The following is a 22,575-nucleotide window of genomic DNA, read 5'->3' as shown; positions in this document are numbered from 1 at the left end:
GGGCATGTGTTTTGGAAGACTGTAATTTTTGAATTTGAGTTTATTTCATACTGTCAGGAAACTTCAAATACAGATATATTTCTGATGTGCTGCCTCTCTTGCAGACCCTTCATTTTACATTCTGCTTGACACTGCCTTGGGTTTAGTCTGCAGTCTGATTACAGCACTCACTTGCACCAGGCATTATTGACTTTTGATGCTGACTTTAAAACTTCCTTGAAAAATGTGAAATACTTGCTCAATTTTTAAACCCAATAGTTTCTTGCTCTGGCATCTGGTTATTACCTATTATTAGCAAGTAGCAGTCATATATAAGCATCATATATAAGGTAGGCATGAAGTCAGCTAGAGAAATGGAAAGTCTGAGCTGCTGCATATTTTAGTTACAGCAGTGTGTTTGTGGGACCAGCTCTCTGGCTTTCAATCTTTGGCCAGAAGTCCTGATATGAGACCAGTTCCAGCAGCACCGCGCACCAGAGCAAAGTCTTCTCTCCTGTGTTACACAGCCCAAAGGCTTTCCTGCCACATCTCACTGCTCTTGAATGGGATGTGAAAAGCTCCAGGCTTCAGCACTCCAGCTGTGGGCCACGACTGGTGGGGTCTGCTTTGATTTCACTTGAGCAATGGTTAGTGACCTATTCCAGAGTCAGTAGCACATGAACACACTGCCTAGTAGCTCTTGTCAAAGCTACTACACTAGTACGTGTAAAAGGACTAAGCTCAAAGCTGATTTCTCCTCAAAGAAATGACAGCCTTAAAAGAATATAGGCTATTAATGGGTACAAGTAGAATACAAGGAAATGAGTTTCTTCTGTTCATCAGGGTAAGGCACTGGTAGAGTTGGCTTGTTTGTTTTTACGGCTGACAGATGGGATAATAAGATTTCCACTTCAGTATTCACATCAGCACTTCATTGCCTTCCTTAGCTAGTGGAGGTAAATTTTTAACTCTCAGTTAAACATGTCAGCTAGAAGTTTGCAAATATGCTTAACTGAGTGTGTTGGGTTGACCCTGGCTGGAAGTCAGGTGCCCACAAAAGCTGCTCTGTCTATCCCCTCCTCAGCTGAGCAGGTGAGAGAGACTAGAATGAAAAGCTTGTGGGTAGGGATAAGGACAGGGAGAGATCACTCCCTAGTCATTGTCGTGGGCAAAACAGATTCAACAGGGGGAGATCAAATCTGATCAGGGTAATGAAAAATAAACCTAAATTTTAGAATACCTTTCCTTCACCCTTCCTTTCTTCCTGGGATTAGCTTCACTCCTAATTTTCTCTGCCTCCTCCCCCTCCAGCTGTGCAGGGGACAGTGAGTGGGGTCTCTGGCTGCTGTCTCTGCTTTCTCCTCAGGAGCAGACTACTCTTCCGCAGCCTGGGGTTCCTCCAGCAGGAGACAGTCTTTCCCAAACTTCTCCAACATGAGTCCTTCTCACAGGCTGCAGTTCTTCATGAACTGCTCTAGCATGGGTCCCTTCCACAGGGTGCAGTCCTTCAGGAACAGACTGCTCTAGTTTATATACAGAGAAAGATGTTCCATGGTATGGAATATCCCTTTGCCCAGTTCGGTAAGCTTTCCTGGCCATGCTCCCTCACGGCTTCTTGTGCACCTGCTGTCAGAGCTTGGGAAACTTGAAAAGTCCTTGATTTGGATAAGCACCACTTAGCAACGTTGAAAACATTGGTGTGTTACCAACATTATTCTCATACTGAATCCAAAACTCAGCACTGTATCAGCTTCTGAGGAGAAAATTAACTCCATCCCAGCCAAAATCAGGACACCAAAACATAGTGGTTTGTTATTCCATGTATTTGGCAACCCTAAATCACTGGACACAGGGGATGATGAATTGTTATGATTAACAGGAAACAACTAGGATACATTGTGTCCTACTCTAAACAAGCGATGTCAGAACCTTCCAATATGTCCCGGTTTTAAGACAAACAAACTAAAAACGTTGCTAATTACAGATCCAAGTCACGATGTTCAGATGAGATCTCTGTGTGTGGTCAGTCATCCCTTTTGCAAGTGGAGAAAATATGATTCTGCATTTTGTTAAAGTGAGCAGACAAAAGAGACTTACAGATGTGTTGGGAGGGGTTTTTTCCTGATAGTTTTCTTTCAAGTGGTCATTACAGGATGGAAACCTTGGAATGAAAAACCTATGTAGTTTTAATGTGTTAGTCCCAAACAGCATCAGAAGAGCATTGAAAGAACTGAAAAGTCTTTCTCAGATTCTTTGGTGTCAGAGTAAAACATTTCACATTTTTGTTAAAAGGTAGTATCAGACCAACAACTATTTCTTCCTCTTTCATTTTTGAACAGAGATATTGTGAAAGAATAAGTTGTAGGAATGAAACATTGCAGTTTTGAGAAGATTGTAAGAAGCTGTCTAAATAGCTCATGTATTCAACTTCTGTGCTCAAAAAAGGAACTTTGTTTAGTTCTGGTGAAATATTATATCCCTAGAAGGACTGAAACCTCGGTTGTCCTAAACTGTCATCTCTGCAGCATGTTAATTTAACATGCTAAGTGTTATATTTGAATCCTTGAGAGTTAAAAGTGCTGGATTTCTGTAATTTGATTCTGAAATCATTAAATGTATGGAGACTGAGATCATAGGCAGGTAACCTGCCCATCACTGTGAGACAAAAATTGCTGCTCATGAACATGGTGTGGAAATTGGATGCCATGATAACACATGGCAATTTTATATGAGGTTTTTACAGATGGATCTAATGAAGTATTTCAGAGATCACAATTGCTTCCCCATTTTGGAATGCAGGCACTAGGATTTAAAGCACAATAACTTCTAATACAAAAATAGTAGGTAATTTAGAAGGAAGTATATCCCACATTTCAGTTAAGTCTATTCTCCACTACAACGATCTTTACCAAAATGCATAATAAAAGCATACTTTGTTTCAAAATTTTAAGACTAAATAGAGTCAGTGTTTTTTAGGAAAGTGCTGTAATTGGGACAAAGATGCAATAGTAAGACATCGATTTTTATGGTGTACTGAGTGCTGTTACTTACATCTGTTCTGAGAACTATTCCTGTTTGTCAAATATAAGGCACATCAAATGAAACTACTAGGTGATAAAATCAGAACAAACCTGTTCTTTGCACATTTTGTTGCAGAGCTGTAGAGATCTTTCTGCAGGATGTTATGAATATAAAAAATTCAAACAAGTTCAGAAAACAGTTGAGTAATTTCATGGAAGAAAACTCTACTGGGCATTATTAATCATGCAGGCATCACATCTGGCTCTGAAAGTCTCCCACTCTCAAGCTCTGAACAATCCTATTACTCATAGGAAGTGTTTGTTTGCTTGTACTATTCATAAGTATTTGTTAGAGGTAGGAAACTGTAGTAGATACGCCTTTTAGACTCTAATCTAGCAGTCATTTTGTGTTGAGTATCTTTGGAGAGCTGGCCTGCCTTGTACTGAGAGAAATCTATTTTTGAGACAGGAACAAGAACCAAAAAAAGGTCCTGAGGAAAGATATTTGTGTTGTTTCAGAATGGCACAAACAGAATTCATGACTTTAATGAACAGAGTTACATTAGTATTACCCAAATTCTCAGTTAATGAGCTATAAACATGGGGAAAGGTCTGCTCCATCCAGTATATTTTAAGATATCAGGAGGTCCTCTTTAGCTGTTCCCTCGCCTGCAGGAGGGAGAGCACCCAGGTTCCCCCTCAACTGCATTGATAATGTGCCCTCAAACACCTGATTGCATTCCCTTCTCCTATTCTCTGCTTTCCAAGTTCTTTCCATTTATCATGCTCGTCGCTTCCCAATTAAACATCTCAGCCTGGTTTTGCTTTTCTCACTGGCCTCAATTCTGTTAAAAGCTAACAGCCTGTTATCTCTAGCACCTGCCTGCCCTTTGTCCTGTTGCTGTCTTGTCAGTGGTGCCACAGGACAGGGTGAGCCATCTGTGTGTAGGCTGCTCCCCCGCTGTTATCTGCAGCATCTTGCACTTGGTGGTGGTGTTATCTCGGCAGAGGCACCTCCAGCCTGGCAGTGCCTCTCTCATGCTGCCCTGGCACACAGAGAGTCTGGCAGTCTGTAATTCTTTGCACCTGCACCCCCAAAAAAGGTTGCAGAATAATACTGTTCACACATACCTCAATGTTTATGTAACTGTAGATGTATCTGGGGGTTTCCTAAAGTCTTTCTATAGGGATAACCACAGCTGTTTGCATTGGAGTTCAGGGGACTTGGTAGCTGGAAAAGGATAAACTTGGAAAAGGGGTTGAGCCCAGAGCTGGATAGAGACCATTCCTGGTGGAAAAATTTGAGGTTTAGGGAAGAAATGTGAGACTAAAGAACAATATATTTATTTTCAAAAAATGCTTCATCCAAAAGTAGAATCTTCGAAATTTACAAAAGTTGCTCGTGGGCAGGCAGTAAGCCAGAAATGAAAACTGACAGGACCTGTCAAGTAGGCTGCTGGGGAAGCTCAGTCCCTGCCTGCTGTGCTCCTCAGCCATCAACCTGCCTGGAAGGGGCTTGTCAAATTCATCTTTCTATCCACAGCAAGTGAAGTTGATGTGTTTTTTGCTTGTATATGTTTGTTTGGTTGGTTGTTTTTCGTGGGTTGAGGGAGACCTGTTTTTAAACATGGACAGTTGGATTTTCAACAGTGAACTTCATCCTTGGCTCCACTCTACCAGACACTTTGTAGCTTGGTGACTTGACATAGGTATTTTTTTTTAATTATTATGATGATTTGGATGCTTTGTTTTCACTTTTGCCATATAATTGTGCTTATCGTTGAAGTATGTCTTAGAAACAGCTGCAGCAAACTCCCTGGATTATTTTCATAGGATGATTTGGGTTGGAAGGAACCTTAAAGATCAACTAGTTCCAAGCCCCTAAAGTTTCAGCTTTAGGCTGAACTGTCCAAAACAGTTTGAGGGAGAGCAAGGACTTTGTCTCTTCTGTTCTGTACTGTAGTTTACATTAAGTACTCCGACTGATCTTAAGGAATCTTGAAATACAGGTGAGGAATCAACAGAGGTTCTGGGAGACTTGTGTGGTTTTACATACCTGCCTGCAAAAAGCAAGAGAACTAAAAGAAAGGAGTAGCTGGAAAGCAAGTCACATCCACAGTTTTTTTTTTTTTTCCTCTTAGTAGACAGCTTTCCTGTTCCTGTGGAGGAAGGGGCAGAAACTACAGGTAGTTGTTGAATGCATTGTATGATGGAGAAGCATCACACTTCCTATATGTTTTTATGATAGCTTATCTATTTCTGTGAGGCGCCATATATGCTGAGAAGCTGTAAGTTTAGATGGCAGTAAAATGCTAAAATTTTTGCCCATTGTGGAGATTAGGTTGTTTAGCCTGGAGAAAAGGAGGCTCAGGGGGGACCTTATGGATCTCTACAACTACGTGAAATGAGGTTGTAGCGAGGTGAGGTTATTCTTCCCCAGGTAACAAGCAATAGGACAAGGGGGAATGGCCTCAAGTTGTGCCAGTGGAGGTTTAGATTGGATATTAGGAAAAACTTTGTCACAAAAAGGGTTGTCAAGCATTGAAACAGGCTGCCCAGGGAAGCCCCATTCCTGGAGGTATTTAAAAGATACGTGGTTGTGATGCTTAGGGACATATTTTATTGGTGGCCTTAGTAGATCTGGGTTAATGGTTGGAGTTGGTGGCCTTAGAGGTCTTTCTCCAACCTTAAGGATTCTATGATTCTATAATAAGTCTCTACGGAGTGTGTGGGGTGGATGGTATCTCCTAATAACACTACAGTGCTTGAAAGTCATCCTGCCATTATCTGTGTTATAGATAGTGCAAACTAAAATTATGCTCCATTTGTGCTGTGAAAACTGCGTTTGACGCACTTTTTGTTAACAGCTTAGGAAATGCAGTATGAAGTTTGGGCCTCTCTGACCATCTGCTCTCTCAAATACTTCAGTATCCTGTTAGGTTGTCACTGTTTGTATCTTCTGGCAATGATTCTTGAGTGTTTGCCTTTTCAGTAACAAACCTAATGTTTGTGTGTTTCATTTTTTCCTTTTGTCTTTTACAAAGTCTTTCAGGAGCAGTCCTTACTTTTTGCATGTCTTTATTTTTATCTTGTTGCCCAGTTTTCAGCCTTTCCATTGAGGAAAATATCTTCATGCCTCTTAATTGAATCCTTTCTTTTTTTTCTGTATCCCCTACTGCCAGGTGGTGTTTGGAACAGACCACTAGTATCCCTCATGGCTGTTTTTATCTCATAATGGTTTTATGGTTTTGCATTAATTTTTCTTGTACAACTGAGCATCTGATTTCTTTTGACTGTCATGAAGACATGATCACAGGCATTCTCCATAAGCCTGTGAGAGTTCTCAAATTCACATGGAGCTGATGAAAAATTAACAATACTATGATTTGCTATATCATTTATATCTGCTTATTGCTGAGGAAGATTTGGATATGTAAGAAAAATACTGTATGAAGCACTAATATGCTATGAATAGCGCTGGAAGAGATACTACCAAAGGGTTAAATTAATTTTAGTTATAATAAAAGCAGATTTGTTTAGATTTTTAAGTTTGTGCTTAACCAGTATCCTTCCACAAAAGGATTCATGGCATAGTTGTACCTTACAGTATAAAGGCATCATTTCCAAGGTGTTACCATTATTCCAGGCTGACTGAAGGAAATATAGCTACCAGTAGGTATATGATATATATATATCACCTGTTGGGTATGGGGAAAGTGTCTTAATACTTTTTTTGCAGATGTGTTTACGTGAACTGGAGCGTTAATTTACCAATCCAGCCACTGTTTTGTATCATGTATATACTGCAGTAGTGGAATTAAGCAAAAGGCGTAAGGTCTGAGTGTCTTGTATTTGGGGAACTTAACCAGCACTGGTTGTGTCAGGATCCACAGGCCATGTAATCAAATAAATGTTTCAAGAGGAAAAAAAATGCCATGCAATGAATGGTAATGTTTAGGCAGCTTACAATATCCATTCCGAATACTGTGATAAAACTGCTGAAGGATAATAGCTGGTACACATTTCCTGTTTTGGTGGTTATTTCATTGTTTGCATAGCTAGATGTGATGATTAATTTACAGCAAGAAATTTTCACCTTAGAAAATTTGCTACTATGCAGCCCATGTTTCCTGGAGATAGTTTGAGGGCTGCAGAAATAAATATTTCTTAAAATGATATTTTTTCTGAAATCAAATGGAGCCCTAGAAAAGCTGTTTGATCAATCCTGACCAAAATAAGTAGATGTAAATATGAAATGGGCAGAAACCATGACTTTGTAGATGACAGTGGATCTTCACCACGTTTTGCCAAGGTTTGACTATCTTAACTGTTCTTCTTGAATCTTTCTATACTAATCCCATAAGTAGATAGCTCTTACTTCCTATCAGAAATGAGCTGGTAGTGTTTTGCGTAGCTGATGTATTTTATTCAATATAGAAAATACCTTGAAATATTTCTGAACGCTGGGAAAAGGCTTTAACAATTCATGATTTTCATCTGGAATATTTTAAACAGCCACAATCTTGGGCTGAAATTTGAGTTGCGCCTTTGTTGATCGGGAAAAGCAAGTCAATTTACTTGCCCTGTAAAATGTATGTAAATATGTGCAGCCTATACTGAATTTGTTGGGATTGCAGGATAACTTGGTGTGGAGGTGTGAGAAGGTCCTTCGTCCAAGGTCAGACAGGGCTGCTTAGGTCTGTGCCTCCACAGTGCTGGAACACAGCAGGACAGAGCTGGAACAGCCACCCTGGGCAGCCCACACCTCTCCCTTCCTGGCTCCTTGTCCTTGTCCACCATCTGAACCCCGCTAAATTTCATTAAGTTCTTGCTGACCTGTTCTCCTACCTGTTTTGACCTCTGCCAACAGCAGCCCTGGCTCCCAGATTGGATTTCCTTCCCCCACCCCAAACTGGTCACTTGGTAAGGTTGCATTGCATCACATTCTGCAAGTATCACCTGCTTTTGACCCACCTGTGACTGGTTTTCAGCTTCTGGGAAACAGTCCCATCCTTTTGCCCTAATTCCAGGATATTAGGCTGGAGAGACTTCACTGACCATAGTGGTAATGATGCAGACTTAGCCCTTGATCCATGCAGCAGCTGCATATCTGATTAATCTATGTAAATACTCTTCAGCGAACAGGCTCTCTGACTTCTGAAAGTGCAGTTTCATCGTGGCCACGATAATGAGCTGTAGCAGTGAAGTACTTCAGCTTCTCTAACTGGATGCTGGAGAGAGGAGAGGGGAGTGGAAAGGAAGAGCTGCCCTTTTTTCAAAGCTGATGGCCTGAGGATGGGTGAAGTATTTATTGGCAGTACCCAGCATTTCTGAAAACTCAAAGTGCCCTGCACTTCATGAAGTCAGGGACCACATCAAGCTCTAGTAAGTTTCTCATTAACTGAGAAACTCTAGTGGTTTTTATATCTTGTTTGTGTTTTTACTTACTGTTATTAGCCATTTAACTTAAGTTGGTAATGGCCACAAATCTACTAATAGTAATGCATGGCTCACTGTTTAATTTTTCTTCTTAAGAAAAATACGACAATTAAAAAAAACATTAAGAAATACTTGCTTCAATCAAATACAATTAAATAAAAGAAGATACAATTAAAGAAACATTCCTCTTAAAAAATACATCTGAAATTTTGCCTTTCAATGCCAGTCTGGCATTCCTCTCACAACTAAAATTTCTTACCATCAAGGATACTGTCTTGTCACTTCCGATTCCCTCGTAGGGAAGCAGGATTGGGGGATGAATGTAGACTCATTTTGCAAGGGGGGGAAACTTCAGGAAGATTGCTGTTGCTTTATTTAGTTGTTGTTCCTGTCTTAAAAGACATGCTGGATAGACCTGGGTATACTGACAGTTTCCATTTAACAAGGTGGCCAAAAGTTTGTTACTGACTTTAGTGGCAGAATAAAACTTGGAAGCATGTTAAGGGGAGATTGAGGTTCAAAATGTGTGAAGATACCTTACTTCATTTTTGTGTATGTTAATCATGCTCTGAAACAGCAACTTGAACCACCTTGATGTTAATCACTTCATGTGGCTGTGTTCTATTGCATAGCACTGCTTATTATTGTATTGCTTATATTTTTATTTGCATTGCCCCTGCTGAGATTGGGAACTTCACTAGCAGCGTGGCTATGGAGTGCCAGGTACCTAACAACAAGTAGGACATGCAGTCCATGCCATGAATAATTTAAATTCTAATTAGAAGCAAACCTTACCAAATAATTTCTTAAAGAACAGTAGGAAAAAGAGAACAAAAGCATAATTGTATCATGCAGGTGCAGGAGCTGAACTGTTCACACTGTTCAGCTTGGGAGTTCTTGGAAACTGTAGCAAGTCATAAGTAGATACAGAAAAAAAAAATGACACTGAGTGGGATGAGTCTATGTATACCACTATTCTTCATAAGAGTAGTATTTCCACAAATTGCTTTCTTTTTTCCTTACCTTTTATGACATTAATCAAATTGCACGTGAACTTCAGAGGCTGCTACTAATTCTGCATTTTTTTATACAACTCTTTGATGCTTATCTGTTTTAAGTGAAAATGTTTGAGCTTTCTTTCTGGTTATTGTCAGTAATGAACAATGACCTGAGTTCTTCCACATTACCTTGTGACGTGATATGTTTCTCTTTTAATGGGTGTTTCATTAACACAAAACATCTGTGTGATCTGGTTCTTTAAAAAAATAGCTAACAGTGAGTCTCTTAGACAAAAACCCGGAACATTGGAGCATCACTGATTTATCCACCATAGAGATTTAAGAAAAAAATAGATATCCAAACTGTGAAAAAATAGGTTCTGTGTATCTGTTAAAGAGGCCATCTGACTTTTTAGGTTAAGTGTTTGAAGAAGACAGCCTTGGAGAAATGCAGTGGTTTTGAGTGACAGTCTGTAGGCTTAATTTTTTTTCTGAAATGCAGATCTTGGTAACAGTTGCTAAGTTGTAAGGTAGAGGCTGTATGGCTTGTTCTTTAGACTGCTCTTTTGTTTGGAACTGGATGACTTGGACAGTTCACGATTTCTGTCTCGTGTGCATGTGTTCAGACATAAATGGCAAGTGGAATAAGTTGAAAAAGAATATTTTCAGTTATTAATTTAAATTGTGCTTAATTTCATAATACTACACCTCAGTACTATATTTTCTTTTCTTTTTCCACTAACTTGTGTAGTTAGTGGGAATGTGTAGTTGGTTCACCCACTAGTAACTGAGAGCTGGAGGATGAAGCAGTTCAACAATATCTTAATTAATGCTTTCAAGGCAGATACTTTCAGGAAAAACTATTTAAATGCCTACAGAACATACTCAAATTCTAGCTTACTTGGGAGATGAAATAAAAAATAATAATAAAAATAAGATTATTCAAACCCCTCAGTTTGATAAGGAAATAGCATTTTCTTGCATATCTACTTCGTTTTCTATACTTCTGGTGGAAGACAGCTGGACTAAAGTGAATGAATCTAAAACTGAGCTAAAACAGGTCTACTCTGGATGGTTCAAGGTAGGAAGAATGCTGTTATGTTAGATTTGGGTAACTATATAGGCAAACTTTTTGAACCACACTTTCTTCTATTTCCCTGAAATAGATGATTTCATTTGGCTAAAATTAGACAGACTTTTGGTTACAGAAAGTGTAAGGACAGTGCTGTTTGTGGGAAGGTTTGTACATTGTTCTTGCCTTCTTAGTTTTTGATTAGTCAAGGGAAGGGTCTCAGGATGTTTCTGTGCTGCTTTTCTTGTATCTTTCCTGGTGAGATGGCCAGGTAAGAAGCAGACTTATTGGCTTGTACTAAATGATATCAATATATGAAGTACGCAGGTGAACTTCCTTCAAGTTTCTCTGCCTTATCACCCTGTGACTTCTACTAAAATGAACCATTCAATAGTTAAAGCACTATAGCCCAGCTTCGTAATTTTAGCAGTATGTTACTGCTAACAAAGAGAGGTATGCCTGGCAAATGAGTAGAATGTGGCTTGTTATCTTGGAGTAATTTCATATGTCATACCATAATTTTCAAAAGAACTAATTTATCTTTTTTTTTTTTGGTGCAGACATAGCAAAGTATAAGGGCTGCTGTTCTTATTAGTTATTTCTTACATGAAATAGTTTCTTTTTTCTTGTGTACTTGTGCATTAAATAAAATATGCAGTAATAAAATAAGTGTAGAAAATACCTTACCTGCAAATTTCCTGTTCTCTTTAGTTACCTTTTAATTAGAATTCTTGTTACAGAATTAATAGGATAATTGATTCCTTTTAGAATGAGTAACAGAATGAAGCACTGTGCAATGTCTGTCCCTGGTTAATAAATGATGCCCAGAACGGTATATGATGAATATTAGTTAGATAGTTTAATACGGTCCTAAGGAGGCTTACAAGCTACTGTGAGGAATAGAAAATACAAGAATAGAAGCTTATCTGTAACTTAACACATGAGGGAATAATACTTAGCATTTCTGTCAGGCTTTCAATTTGAGGAGTTTGAAGTGCTTTGCAATACAAATGACAAATTAATCCTCAGAATAGGCCTTAATATTTTTATTTTTTCTCTTACTTCCTTTTTTTTTCTGTGCAAATGCTAGATTTTTTATTTTAATTTGTCTTTGTGGGCAAGAAATTAATTATTTGTAAGATACTGAAGTGCTGAGGAGTGGTAGGATTTTGCTTGCATATCCCTTTAATGCAGATCATTACATACAGAACCATATAAAGGATTTAATGATATGATATGCATGTTTAATATTAATGGAAAATCCTGTAAAGCAGTTTGGCTACCTTAGTTCTATTCTCATGGCAAGAGTTACAGGTATTTCCCCCACTTTGTGTCTGGCAGTGCCCTACACTGTGGGCAGCACTGCTGGATGAACCTGTGAGTTGTTAAGAATTCTTCATTCCTATCACAATGCACAAGGAAGCTGTGAGCACCTTAATGTTCTCCAAACCCTTGTCTTCTGCTTAGTGGAAAACAGTGACTGGGAATCCTTTTTACTGGCCCATTAACTAATACTAAAGTCTCCTTTCTGGCTTTACTTGGCTACGTGGAAGTCCCATCAGGAAGCACTCACAGGAACACCTCCAGCCAGCCAGGGCTTTGGAGCGTGGTTGTCATCCACCTGCTAAATTAGAAATGGTGACACTTTGGCAGTGACTGTTAAACAAACATTGACACTGTGTGGTTTGCTTTTAACTCAGGATGATGCCATTAGGAAATGAGGTTATAAACACCAAAAATCTGTCAAGCTCCTGATTTGCAATAATCTTCCTGCTGACAGATAAGAAGTGATTATTTATATGAAGGTTCATGGTGACAGGATTTATTTTACGTGTCTTGAAGGAGAAAAACAGATTTCTGCTGCCAATAGAGAAAAGGAGTCTGTCATTTGTATCTTCTTCTGTCAGATTCAAGAGAAAAAAAATAAACAGTATCAACTGAGGTGAACCTTTATACATTTGAGATTTTTTTTTTTCAGCTTTGTTTCTGGAGTAAGAAATAGTAACAGAAAATAAAGAGCTTAAAATTCAGACAACTATAATGGCTAATGTTTAGTTCGAAAATAAACTCGAGACACAATTCTACCTCCAGAAGACATGATCTGAATATAAACCAGTTTTAACTAGTTTTCTTGTGAATCTTGGTGTTCAGTTAAAAAGTTAACTTTTAGTTTTTGTTTTATGAAGAGTTGCTTATAATGAATGCTGTCAGCAGTCCAGCATAACAGTAGACAGAGTAACTGAAAGAGCCAAAAGGAGACGTGTATCACTCTTAGTCATAGCTGCATGTCTGCTTCGATAGGGTTATGAACTGATCAGTGAAGGAGTAACTGCAGTAGAACACCTTATATCTTTACCTAGAATTTCCACTATAGAGCAAGTCTGAACATACTGTGAATACTGATAAAAATTACTTAAAAAAAAGAAAAGTCAAGGTAGTTATTAGTGATCATAACATTTCCAGATGGAAAAGACATTGGAATGTGTTAGGATTGCGTGCAGAACTGCAAAAAAAAAAGACTGAAATAAGAGGTTTAAGGTGCTACTAAAGCAGTAATGTGAATATTGACAAAGATAACAAAGATCATGCTCAGAAACAAGGAAATTGACAAATGATTTCTCAATGTAGTTGTGCTTACTAATCCTAGAAAAAGTGTTATGTATGGAGATACAGAGGAAATTCACATATAACTTCATGTTTTCAAGATGCTTATTATTCAAGAGAAGCTCAAAAAACTCAGTTAATAACTTGTATTTCTTTAAAGTGCAATGTTATGCTAAATACCATTGTGAAGATGATGAAACACAAATGTAATGCTTTTGATAACTAAAGAAACAAAGGCTGTGTATTTCCAAAAATTACTCACTGTGGTAATCAGTAGATTCAGTAAGAGCATATTAAACAAAGCTTTCATACATACAGCATAGCTTTATGAAAGTGATAGTGAATCAGCTGAAGGGGGATCATACAGCTTTTCACAGAGAAAGCCTAATTGGTGGCAATAATTTCAAAGGTAATATTACATTTGCTAATAATAAATTCGTAGAATGATTTTTTTAGCTGTGCTGCAATTTGCTTGGTACTCAGGGGATGTGAAAACAGTTGAGAAAAGGTCTTTCACTGGGCTTTGGGCAAAATTACTATTAGAGAGTCCCTTCCAACCTCAACCCTACTGTGATTCTGATTCACCAAGTCTTAGTTAGCTTGTTGGTTAACAGTAATAGGAACAGAAAGTAACAATATAAACTTGAGGTTTTGCTAATGTTTGATGTAATATTTCATCAGAACAAAGAAACCTGCTGGGGGTTTGCATTGGGGTCGCAAACTTCCCGCACTGAAGATGCCATGAGACACCATGGTGAGTTCACCAGGGCCAGCAGCCGAGCATCCACACAGCTGCTGGCCCTGGTGGGCTGCAGGAGGGAACAGCAAGAATGAAAGCCAGAGAACGCCTGGAACAAGATAAAGCCCATTTATTAGGTGAAAGAAGGAGGGGGCAGGGACAAATGATGTAGAGGCAATCACTCCTATCCTCCCACAATCAGACTGATGCTGAGCAGCAGCTACCTTGGAGAGCTGGTCTTCCTTCCTGTACCCCAGTTTTTGTTGCTGAACATGATGTTAATGTGGTAGGAAATATAACCCTTTGACCAACTGGAGTCAGCTTTCCCAGCTGTGTCCCCTCTCAACCTTATAGGCACCTCCTCCATTCTGCCTCTCAGGGGGAGTGGAAAAGGGGCAGGACCTGGAAGAAGAGAAAGCCTTGCTGTTTTACAAGCACTGTTCAGCAACAGCCAGAGTGTTGCTTCGTTATCAGCATTATTTCAGGCACCAATTCAAAACACCATATGTGCTGCAGTGATGGATGCTAACTCCATCCCAACCAGACCCAGAACAGTCATCAGCCATCCAAGTTAATTTGTACATGAGGAAAGTTCAAGTGGAATGCCTGTTGAGGTTCCTTACTAATCTTACTAATTCTAGGGACTTCCTTCATCTCCCTTGCTGATACTGTGGAAAAATGCTGTTTTAGTTACAGCATCAAGGAGAGAAGGTGCAGGGAGACTAGACTGAGTGAACATGCAGTTCTAGTAAGGAGTTTAAAAGGTGAGAATAATTTAAATGTGTAGAAAGGTCAATGTAAACTGAGATAGAGAAGATTATTTAAGGTAGGGGTGGGAGTTAATGGAGACTAGATAAACTGTTGCATTTTCTTCAGAGGTTTGTTGGGGGAGGGTTTGATTTGAGAGGGAGCTGTTGGGGTTTTTTTGTCTCTTCATTTCTTGAACTTTCAGTATCTTAGTTTTCCACCTTCCTCCTCTGTTTTGGCAAGATTTAAATGGTTAAAAAGGTCAAGATAGTACTGTTTCATGCAATTAATCCTTTGTTTCCTTTAATATGCCCGTTCTTTTCCTGACATCCTCTTTGGCATCTCCCCCACTTATATGTAACTGCTAAAAATAAACCTTATTAAGTTATTATTTTCACTCCACCTGGTACTGCAGTAGTTTCCATCTAAATACGACTATTACTGTGCTGATTCAGCATCGCTGTTTTCTGTCAGTGCGCTCCTGTTTGAATAGAGCGTATTTTGTAAATTACAAGTGACTTATATATCCTCTCTAGGTGTTGTGTTAGAGTGCTTTGAAAGATGGCAGTAACTAAAATACCAACAACTGGGAGTGCATTATCATAATCTTTTAGTTGGCCAATATTATGGCTGTAGGAAAGGTTGTTGTTTCTGCTTTCACAGAACAAATTGCTGGGGTTTGTATTTTACTTTTTTTTTTACTTATTTGAGTGGGTTGAGAAGGGTTTTAAAATTGTATTTAAAAATGCTGCTTTTAAAGAAATGCACAGGTCCTTTTGTGCATAATGTCAGACATTCACTTTTTTCTTCTAAGTGGCTTTGCTGGTAGCAATTACAGTAGCACACTTCATTATTCTCCAAGACAAGTGGGAGGTAATGCTTTGGCATTTTATGACTTCATACGTAAAAATCTGTGCCCCATTTTTTTCTGAAGATGGAAAAGCAGCAAGCTTACTAGTGAAACAATCCTAGCTGGTCAAACCTTCAGCTGTTCATCTGACTGTGAGGGACCTGAGGTGGGACTCCATCACAAACAGACTTTGCTAACATAGGCATGGGCTTCACCAGGAGCTGTCAGGCTCTTCTAGAGTTTGAGGTTCAGTGAACTGTGTCCAGTTCTGGGCTCCCCGGTTCAAGAAAGACAAGGAGTTACTGGAGAGTGCCTAGCAAAGGGCTATGAAGATGATGAGGGGACTGGAGCATCTCTGACTTTTGAGGAAAGGCTGAAGGAGCTGGGCCAGTTTAACCTGAAGAAGAGACAACTGAGATGGGATTTTATCAAGGCATACAAATATCTTAAGGGCAGGACAGGACTAGATTCTTCAGTGGTCCCCAGCAGCAAGATAAGCGGCACTGGGCACAAACTGAAACACAGGAAGTTCCGTTTGAATGTGAGGAAAAACATCTCTACTGCAAGATGTTCTCTTCCTCTAGAGATATTCAAAACTGCCTGGATGAAAGTCCTGTGCAACCTGCTGTGGGTGAACCTGCTTTAGCACAGGGACTGGAAGTGGTTGATCTCCAGATCATCTCTCCTTTCCAATCCCAACCATTCTGTGATTTTTTTTAACATATAGTAAAACTAGAAGGACTGAGGGATGCTTCTATGCAAGTGTAATGCTGCCTATTAACATTCTGGAAGGGTAATAAGGAATTATTTGAAATATAATTTTATTAGTTATACTGTAGAGACTCTCCCTCATTGTGAATTTCTCTTTTTAACAGCATCAGTAATGTTGTGTTGATATACCGGATGTTCTCAGTAACTGTGATCTTTAGAAATTTCAAGTGATCAACAGCACTTGTACAAGTAGTCAGAGACATGATCAAAAGACCCTTTGTGAATTACCAAGAAAAAAATCAGGAGATAATGATTTGGTGATATCCCATGCAAACAGAAGGGTGAAGACTGCAAAGATAGATGGATTTCTCAAAAAAACCTGTTAAAATTCATTCCCAAAGTACCGGTGCTAGGAGTTTTGCCTAAGCAAAGAACTACCTGTGAGCTGGGTCTATTAAAATTGTTCCTTAATATTTTAGAACCTTTTCATTCTTACATAGAAAATTAAGCTATTAACAAATAGGAAGTTAGTGTAGTGGGAAACTTAGTATAGTTTTGTAATTTCCACAGGGGGGGAAGGAATGTAGAGTATTTCTGATGTATTGAATGCTAGAAATTGAGACCTCTTGACAGGTTAGATGCCCAAACTCGATTGTGTAGCACGGCAGTATTGATTTACAGAGGGTTCTTTGGCTGCTGTATCTGCGGGCTCTTTGCCCGGTAACACAGTAACACTAAGTGCTAGTAACTTTTTTTCTAAACAGCCATTCACGTTTGTGTCTAATTGGAAGGACTCATTTCTTGTGAAACACTAGAGGGCTCACTGACTGCTTTTGGAGCTGCCTTTTGCTTTCAATGTATGTTCATAAATTCCCAAATGTGTAAAGCAAGAATGTTCTAAAAGGTACACTTTCTTAGGAATAAATTTACTCACTAACCTCAGTGGTTTTGACTAAATCTAGGCTTTCTGGAAGAGGCCTAAAGAACGCTTTGATTAGTCAAAAGAGATGAATCTGCTCAGGTCTCCTGCTCAGTAAATTCTGGTAGGGTTTTTACTACTGGAATATTTCCTAAAGTTTAGGGGGAGGGATGCTTTTTGGTTTATTGTTTGTTTGTGGTTTTGTTTGTTCAGGGGGTTTGTTGGGTTTTTTTTTTTTGTTTCAGTTTGTATTTTTTTCTGTCTTCTTGGCTTGGTGGATCCACGCATTGTAATTTCCTAGGAAGCAATTAGGCAAATGTACCTGAGTAGTTAGCAGAATGGGAGGAAATTTTGCAAAAAAACCCCCAACAACCTATTTGCTGTTCATTAGCACACAATAATAAATATTATTAGAAGATAGCATCTACTGTCTGGGTAATCTTCCTGTCTTACTAGCTACGGGTTGATGAGCAATAGGGTAATCAGAGTGGGTTCTGCTACCAAATCACACATACAGTTATGATACAATATGATTGAAGTGTCAGTCCATGGGGAAAAACTAAAGGCAAGGGATTGCATATAAAACATCTTGTGGCATCACACACTTTGTGACTGTTGTGGCCAGACTGAACTGGTCTGGAGTTGTTCCTGCCTTTCCCTCTTGGTAACTCTGATACTCATGGCAATCTGACTTGGGGAATCAGGCAAGACAAAAAGGATCCTGAAAAAAAGAATCTCACTTGCAAAAGTTTCTGTTTCATGAATTGACTTGCTTTAGGAATGCATGACCACTGCATTTCTTATGCAAGAGAAGGAGCACAGTTGTGCTAGGAGAAAAAGGATGGAGAAATGAGAGGACAATGTTGCTACTGATTTGAGCAATTTTAATGTTGTTGTAATATGGCATCTTTAGACCCTTTGATTCAGACCACTTAATTACAAGTTTAATGTATATAAAAACAAAAGCCCTTTTGTGTGGCGTTCCCTGATTATGATTAAGCAAATGAAAAGATTCTGATGTGATTACATGAGAAAATAAGCTTTGAGAAAGCATAGGATTTAACCTCCTGAAATCTCTGGGAATTCGTACGTCAATATCTAAAACTGAACTTGCAGGTCTGGGCTATGATGACAGGGCAGAATAAGTCCTCCTTGTACAATAGACAAAATTACCAGAAAATTTCAATTGGTAAATTAGTAAATATGCTGTGGACAAACGATTGGTTTCATGTAGTCTTGATCCTTGTAGCCATGGATTGGGAATGCCCCATAATCATAAAGCCTGCCAGTTGGCTGCCTATTACCAGTTCTGCTTTGGGACAAAAAGCCCTATCCTGGGAGAGCTCCTAAGCCATTCTGCAATGAAGTCAAGCAATGGGCACAGCTCCTGTCATCCGGCATATCATTGCCATCCGTGTCCTGAGACCATTTCCACAGGGCCTCTGACTTGCTGCCTTTCAGCTGAGATCTGACAGCAGGCTAATCTTTTGGTTGAAAATGCTTATATATTAACTGCAGGTGCCAATTTTTGTATTTGTAAAGCTGTACCTGTAGTGTAGATAAACATCCATGAATTTTCCTGCAGGATAAACATGGATTTTTTTCTCCCATTAATAGCGGAGAAATGTTTATTCTCACAAGTATAGCAGTATTCTAGAAAATTTGTTGTCATTTATTATAGTATGGCTTAATGCAGATTTTTAATTGACATCATTTATTTGTGGTTTGAGCAAAGGAAAGAGGAAGGGAGAAAGTGCAGGATTACTATTATCAGCATGTCCCAAGGCTGCTGCTTTTAAATTTAGAATTATAACTGTTATTTAACAGAATTATCCTTGACACACATGGCCTCAAGAAGAGGTCTGAAAGCAAGGGCAGAGCAGTGTTGTCATCTGACAGCCTGAAGCAGTATCTTTGAAAAGGTCTGAAATTGTCACTTTTTGTCTAGAAGATGACCTCTGGCATTCCCAGCACTACTCTGCCTTGTGGAAGAGGGGAAGAGGGACAGCAAGGAGGCAATATCTTTCTTTCTGTTACATAAAGTCATGCTGTTTGTGGTGGCCTTTAAAGAAGACTCTTCTTGAGCAGGTGTTAAAAGTGGTGGATGGTAAAGGGAGGTGTTGGACCTGCTGGAGTGCCAGTGGTTCATCATCAGGCCTGCAGAGCTGTGTGCTTTCTTCTCACGTTGTTTTTGGGGAGGGGCATGTGGGCTCCTGGCCATGCACCTGGACCACCTTGAAAAAGGACAGTTCAGACCAATTGTGTCTGGTGATGGTGGTGGAGAGTGTGAGCTGTTCTTGAGTCAACCCACTCCCCTGGCTTCTGGTGTGGATGCCCCCTGCTCTTAGCACAGCACTCCTGTGCTGGGCTCTGCAAGGCTGTTTTCCAAAGCAGTATTTATCTGTGCTGCACCTCTTCTTGTGCAAAGCATGATTTTGTAGTGATATGTTTAGTAGTAAAGGTTTTCGTCTCTTTGTGCAAAATGGCATGTGAAAGTAGCTACCGGTGGAATTATAGTCACAAAAGATTGTATCGTAAAACACTCAAAACATTTTCTAGGTGTTCTGCCTGCCCACTTTGCCATCCTTCTACTGTTACTACCTGTGCTGGGTTTGAACCAGTTAATTTTATGCAAGCAAGTCTCTGCCAGAATCTGAAAACAACTGTGAGCTTTATTTTCACCTTAAAGAATCCTGTTCTAGGGGAAAAACCTTCTTTAAAACTGTTACTTCTCTCAGTTTCAGAGGTATATGCTTAAGGGAAATAAAATCTTAATTGAATTGATATATGACACAATGAATTCCCTTCCTAAAAATTAATCATTTTTGAGTGTGTCTTGGCCATAAATTTGCAGATAAGAGTAGAAGTGGAGAGAAACAGTAACTATTACAGCAACCATCCCACTGCCACCTGAAAACAGTGCCACTGTTATTCTTTATTGAATATTTCATAGTTTCAATGCATGCAACAGGATTTTGGTTAACAATTGAATTAATATGTTTAATATTGAGAATATTCTCAAGTTGGTATTTTCTGTGGCTTCTTCCTAAATCAACATTATAATCCTGCTTTCATTTCCCTACAGATGATGAAGCATGCCTGGGATAATTATAAGCGTTACGCATGGGGATTAAATGAACTGAAACCCATATCTAAGCAAGGACATTCAAGCAATTTATTTGGTGAGTAGAGTGTATTTTTGTGCTTAGTGACGTTAGCATAAAACAGTAAATCAGCTGAAAAGCTTATAGGTGATAAACATGTTTCCTTTCTGCTCCCTGTCATGCAGCGTGATGTTTCTTGCTTCTGTTATGTATAAAAAGTAACAGTAAATGAAGGTGCTTTTAGTGTCTGAATGAGAATAAATGGAGCATGGCATTGTTGCATGATAAAAATATAGTTTTGTTGCATTAAATACTCTCCTGTCTTAAACTTTTACTATAGAAATCATTGATGCCACATTAAATAAGCAGGGAACTAAGGGGGAGGGGGGAGAGAAGAGGAGAAATCCTATCCAAGGAACAAACAATACTCTCTACAGTCATGAAGGTAGCTGAAGCTGTTTATTTCCATTTCTTATAAAAATGTGTTGATCTGTATCAGACTCCCTTATCAGGCTTTCTCTTTCATTAATATAACTGTTCACACCTCTAAATGTTGTACAGAAGATGCTAAATATAGCCCAAGTTGTTATGAGTGCAGAACAAACATGGGATTGAAAGGTTCTAGTAGGAGAGGCACACCGTAGAAATGCAGTGTAATGAGGCAAGACTTTCTCAGTGTCCAAGTGGGGCTTACGGCTGGATAAATAGTAGCTGAAGAGAAACAGCATTCTGAGGAAGCCTAAGAAAACAGTCCTATGAACTGCCATTATCTTCAGTTTTGCAGAAAAATGAAGAATTAAACTGTTTGACATCATTTTTTTCTATTCAAATAGTTTGTTTTCCAAACAGCTGAAAAATTGAAAGCTGAATAATTTCTATAGCTGAGACAAAATCAATACATTATTTTGATTTTAACAGGAACTTTGTTGGATGCTTGCAAAAGATAGTTTAAGTGGAAACATTTCCTAAAACAGCCTAAATAGAGCACTTATCAAATCCCCAACTATATTTGGAGGTTGCTTAGAGACAGCAGTTGTGATTACAAAAATAATTTGGAAAATACAACATCTACATTGATCTTGCTGCACTGCTTGTCTACCCCGAGGTAACATCAAAAATGTTAATAAGTAATTATTATCTAATTAGTTATTGGACTCTGAGTTCTTGAAACCAGAGTAGTTTGAGTTAACTTCAAGCTTAAGTCATGTTTCTATTTCATTCTCTTCTCTAAAAATGTCTTCAGGAGAATGATAGTTGTGCAATTTAGTATATTTGAGGAACTGTTTAATGGAATTCTGTTTTCTTGCAATACAACAAAAAGGCATATAATTTCTTGAAAATTAAAATACTTAATGTAGTTTCATTTGAAATCAGAAGTGGTATAAAAATTACTAAGGTTTGAGTTTGTAATAATATTGCATGGATTTGCAGAAAAAGCTGTAGAAGTATTGACTTGTGAAATTCTTAAGCAGGAGTTCTGTGGATGTTGCATAAGTTTAATTCACTTCAGGCACAATTCTGTGTGAAACAGGACAAGTGTTGAATTGAAAAATAAAACTGCATTTAAAGGAGTAAGAGCCAGAGTCAGTCTAAATGCAGATCAGTTCCTCCTCGTGGTCATCTAGTATAAGATCTTATTGCTGAGATGTTTTCCTTAGAATTGTCTTCAATCTTATTGATCTTGGTGCAAATCAAAATAAGCATTAGGTCTCTTTCTGCTGAACTGCTTTCCAGAATACCAAAGAGCAGCATATCTGCAAGCAGGTCTGTCTCATAAGTTACCCTTGCCCGAATCCATAATTTCCTTTTGTTCTTTGCAAACAAAACCTTGTTTCTGTAAGTGTCCTCAGATGATTAGATCTGATCTGTACCTTCATGTTTGAATTCAACAAATGCCTCCTTTTTCATAAGACAATAAAAGGGAAAAGGGTGATCTGTTTGTGTCTTGGGTTTCTTTTCTTCATGAAAAGACAGACAAGTTTCCTTATCTTCCTTGTTTCTTGTTTAAAAAAAGAAGAAAAGGTTGTGAATGGTTGACTACTTTAAGGTAATTCTGAATTGTATTAGTGGAGAATAGGTTACCTTCAGCTCTGTGTCCTGTGAATTTCCTCCCAACCTTCAGAAATCAAGTAAGATCTTCAGTTCACTGTCATCCATCATAACTATCTCCAATTTGCCAAGATTATCTTTTCTTCTTGCTACCAGGTCTCAATTTTTCGAAAATGCAAGTTTCGGATTGTCTTAGTATCAGTAAAATGTAGCACATTTCATTAGGCACTGTTTGATTTTAAACACTTCTCCTCCCTTGAATTAATTGCTGCACTTAGGTTGCTTTGCATATATTGGGAGTGGCAGTTATGGGATAAAGACTTTTAGTATCTCACTGTGAGGAA

The 22,575-nt window shown here is 38.7% G+C and overlaps 1 protein-coding gene across 1 annotated transcript in view; it reads left to right on the top strand.

The window, feature by feature from the left end:
- The window catches only part of MAN1A1 (mannosidase alpha class 1A member 1), a 150,468-nt gene that overhangs the window by 26,604 nt on the left and 101,289 nt on the right, over window positions 1–22,575 (top strand). The window contains exon 5 of the mRNA XM_042016271.1: window positions 20,164–20,260. Within this exon, the coding sequence (XP_041872205.1) occupies window positions 20,164–20,260 (97 nt within the window). The remainder of the gene's footprint in view (window positions 1–20,163; window positions 20,261–22,575) is intronic.

This window comes from Corvus kubaryi, unplaced genomic scaffold (genome assembly GCF_017639235.1).
Source record: "Corvus kubaryi isolate FWS band 111438036 unplaced genomic scaffold, C.kubaryi_AGA036_p1.0 split3-73, whole genome shotgun sequence".
NCBI classification, from domain to species: Eukaryota; Metazoa; Chordata; class Aves; order Passeriformes; family Corvidae; genus Corvus; species Corvus kubaryi.
The sequence above is the reverse complement of the archived record's forward strand: the minus strand, read 5'-3'. Positions and strand labels throughout refer to the sequence as shown.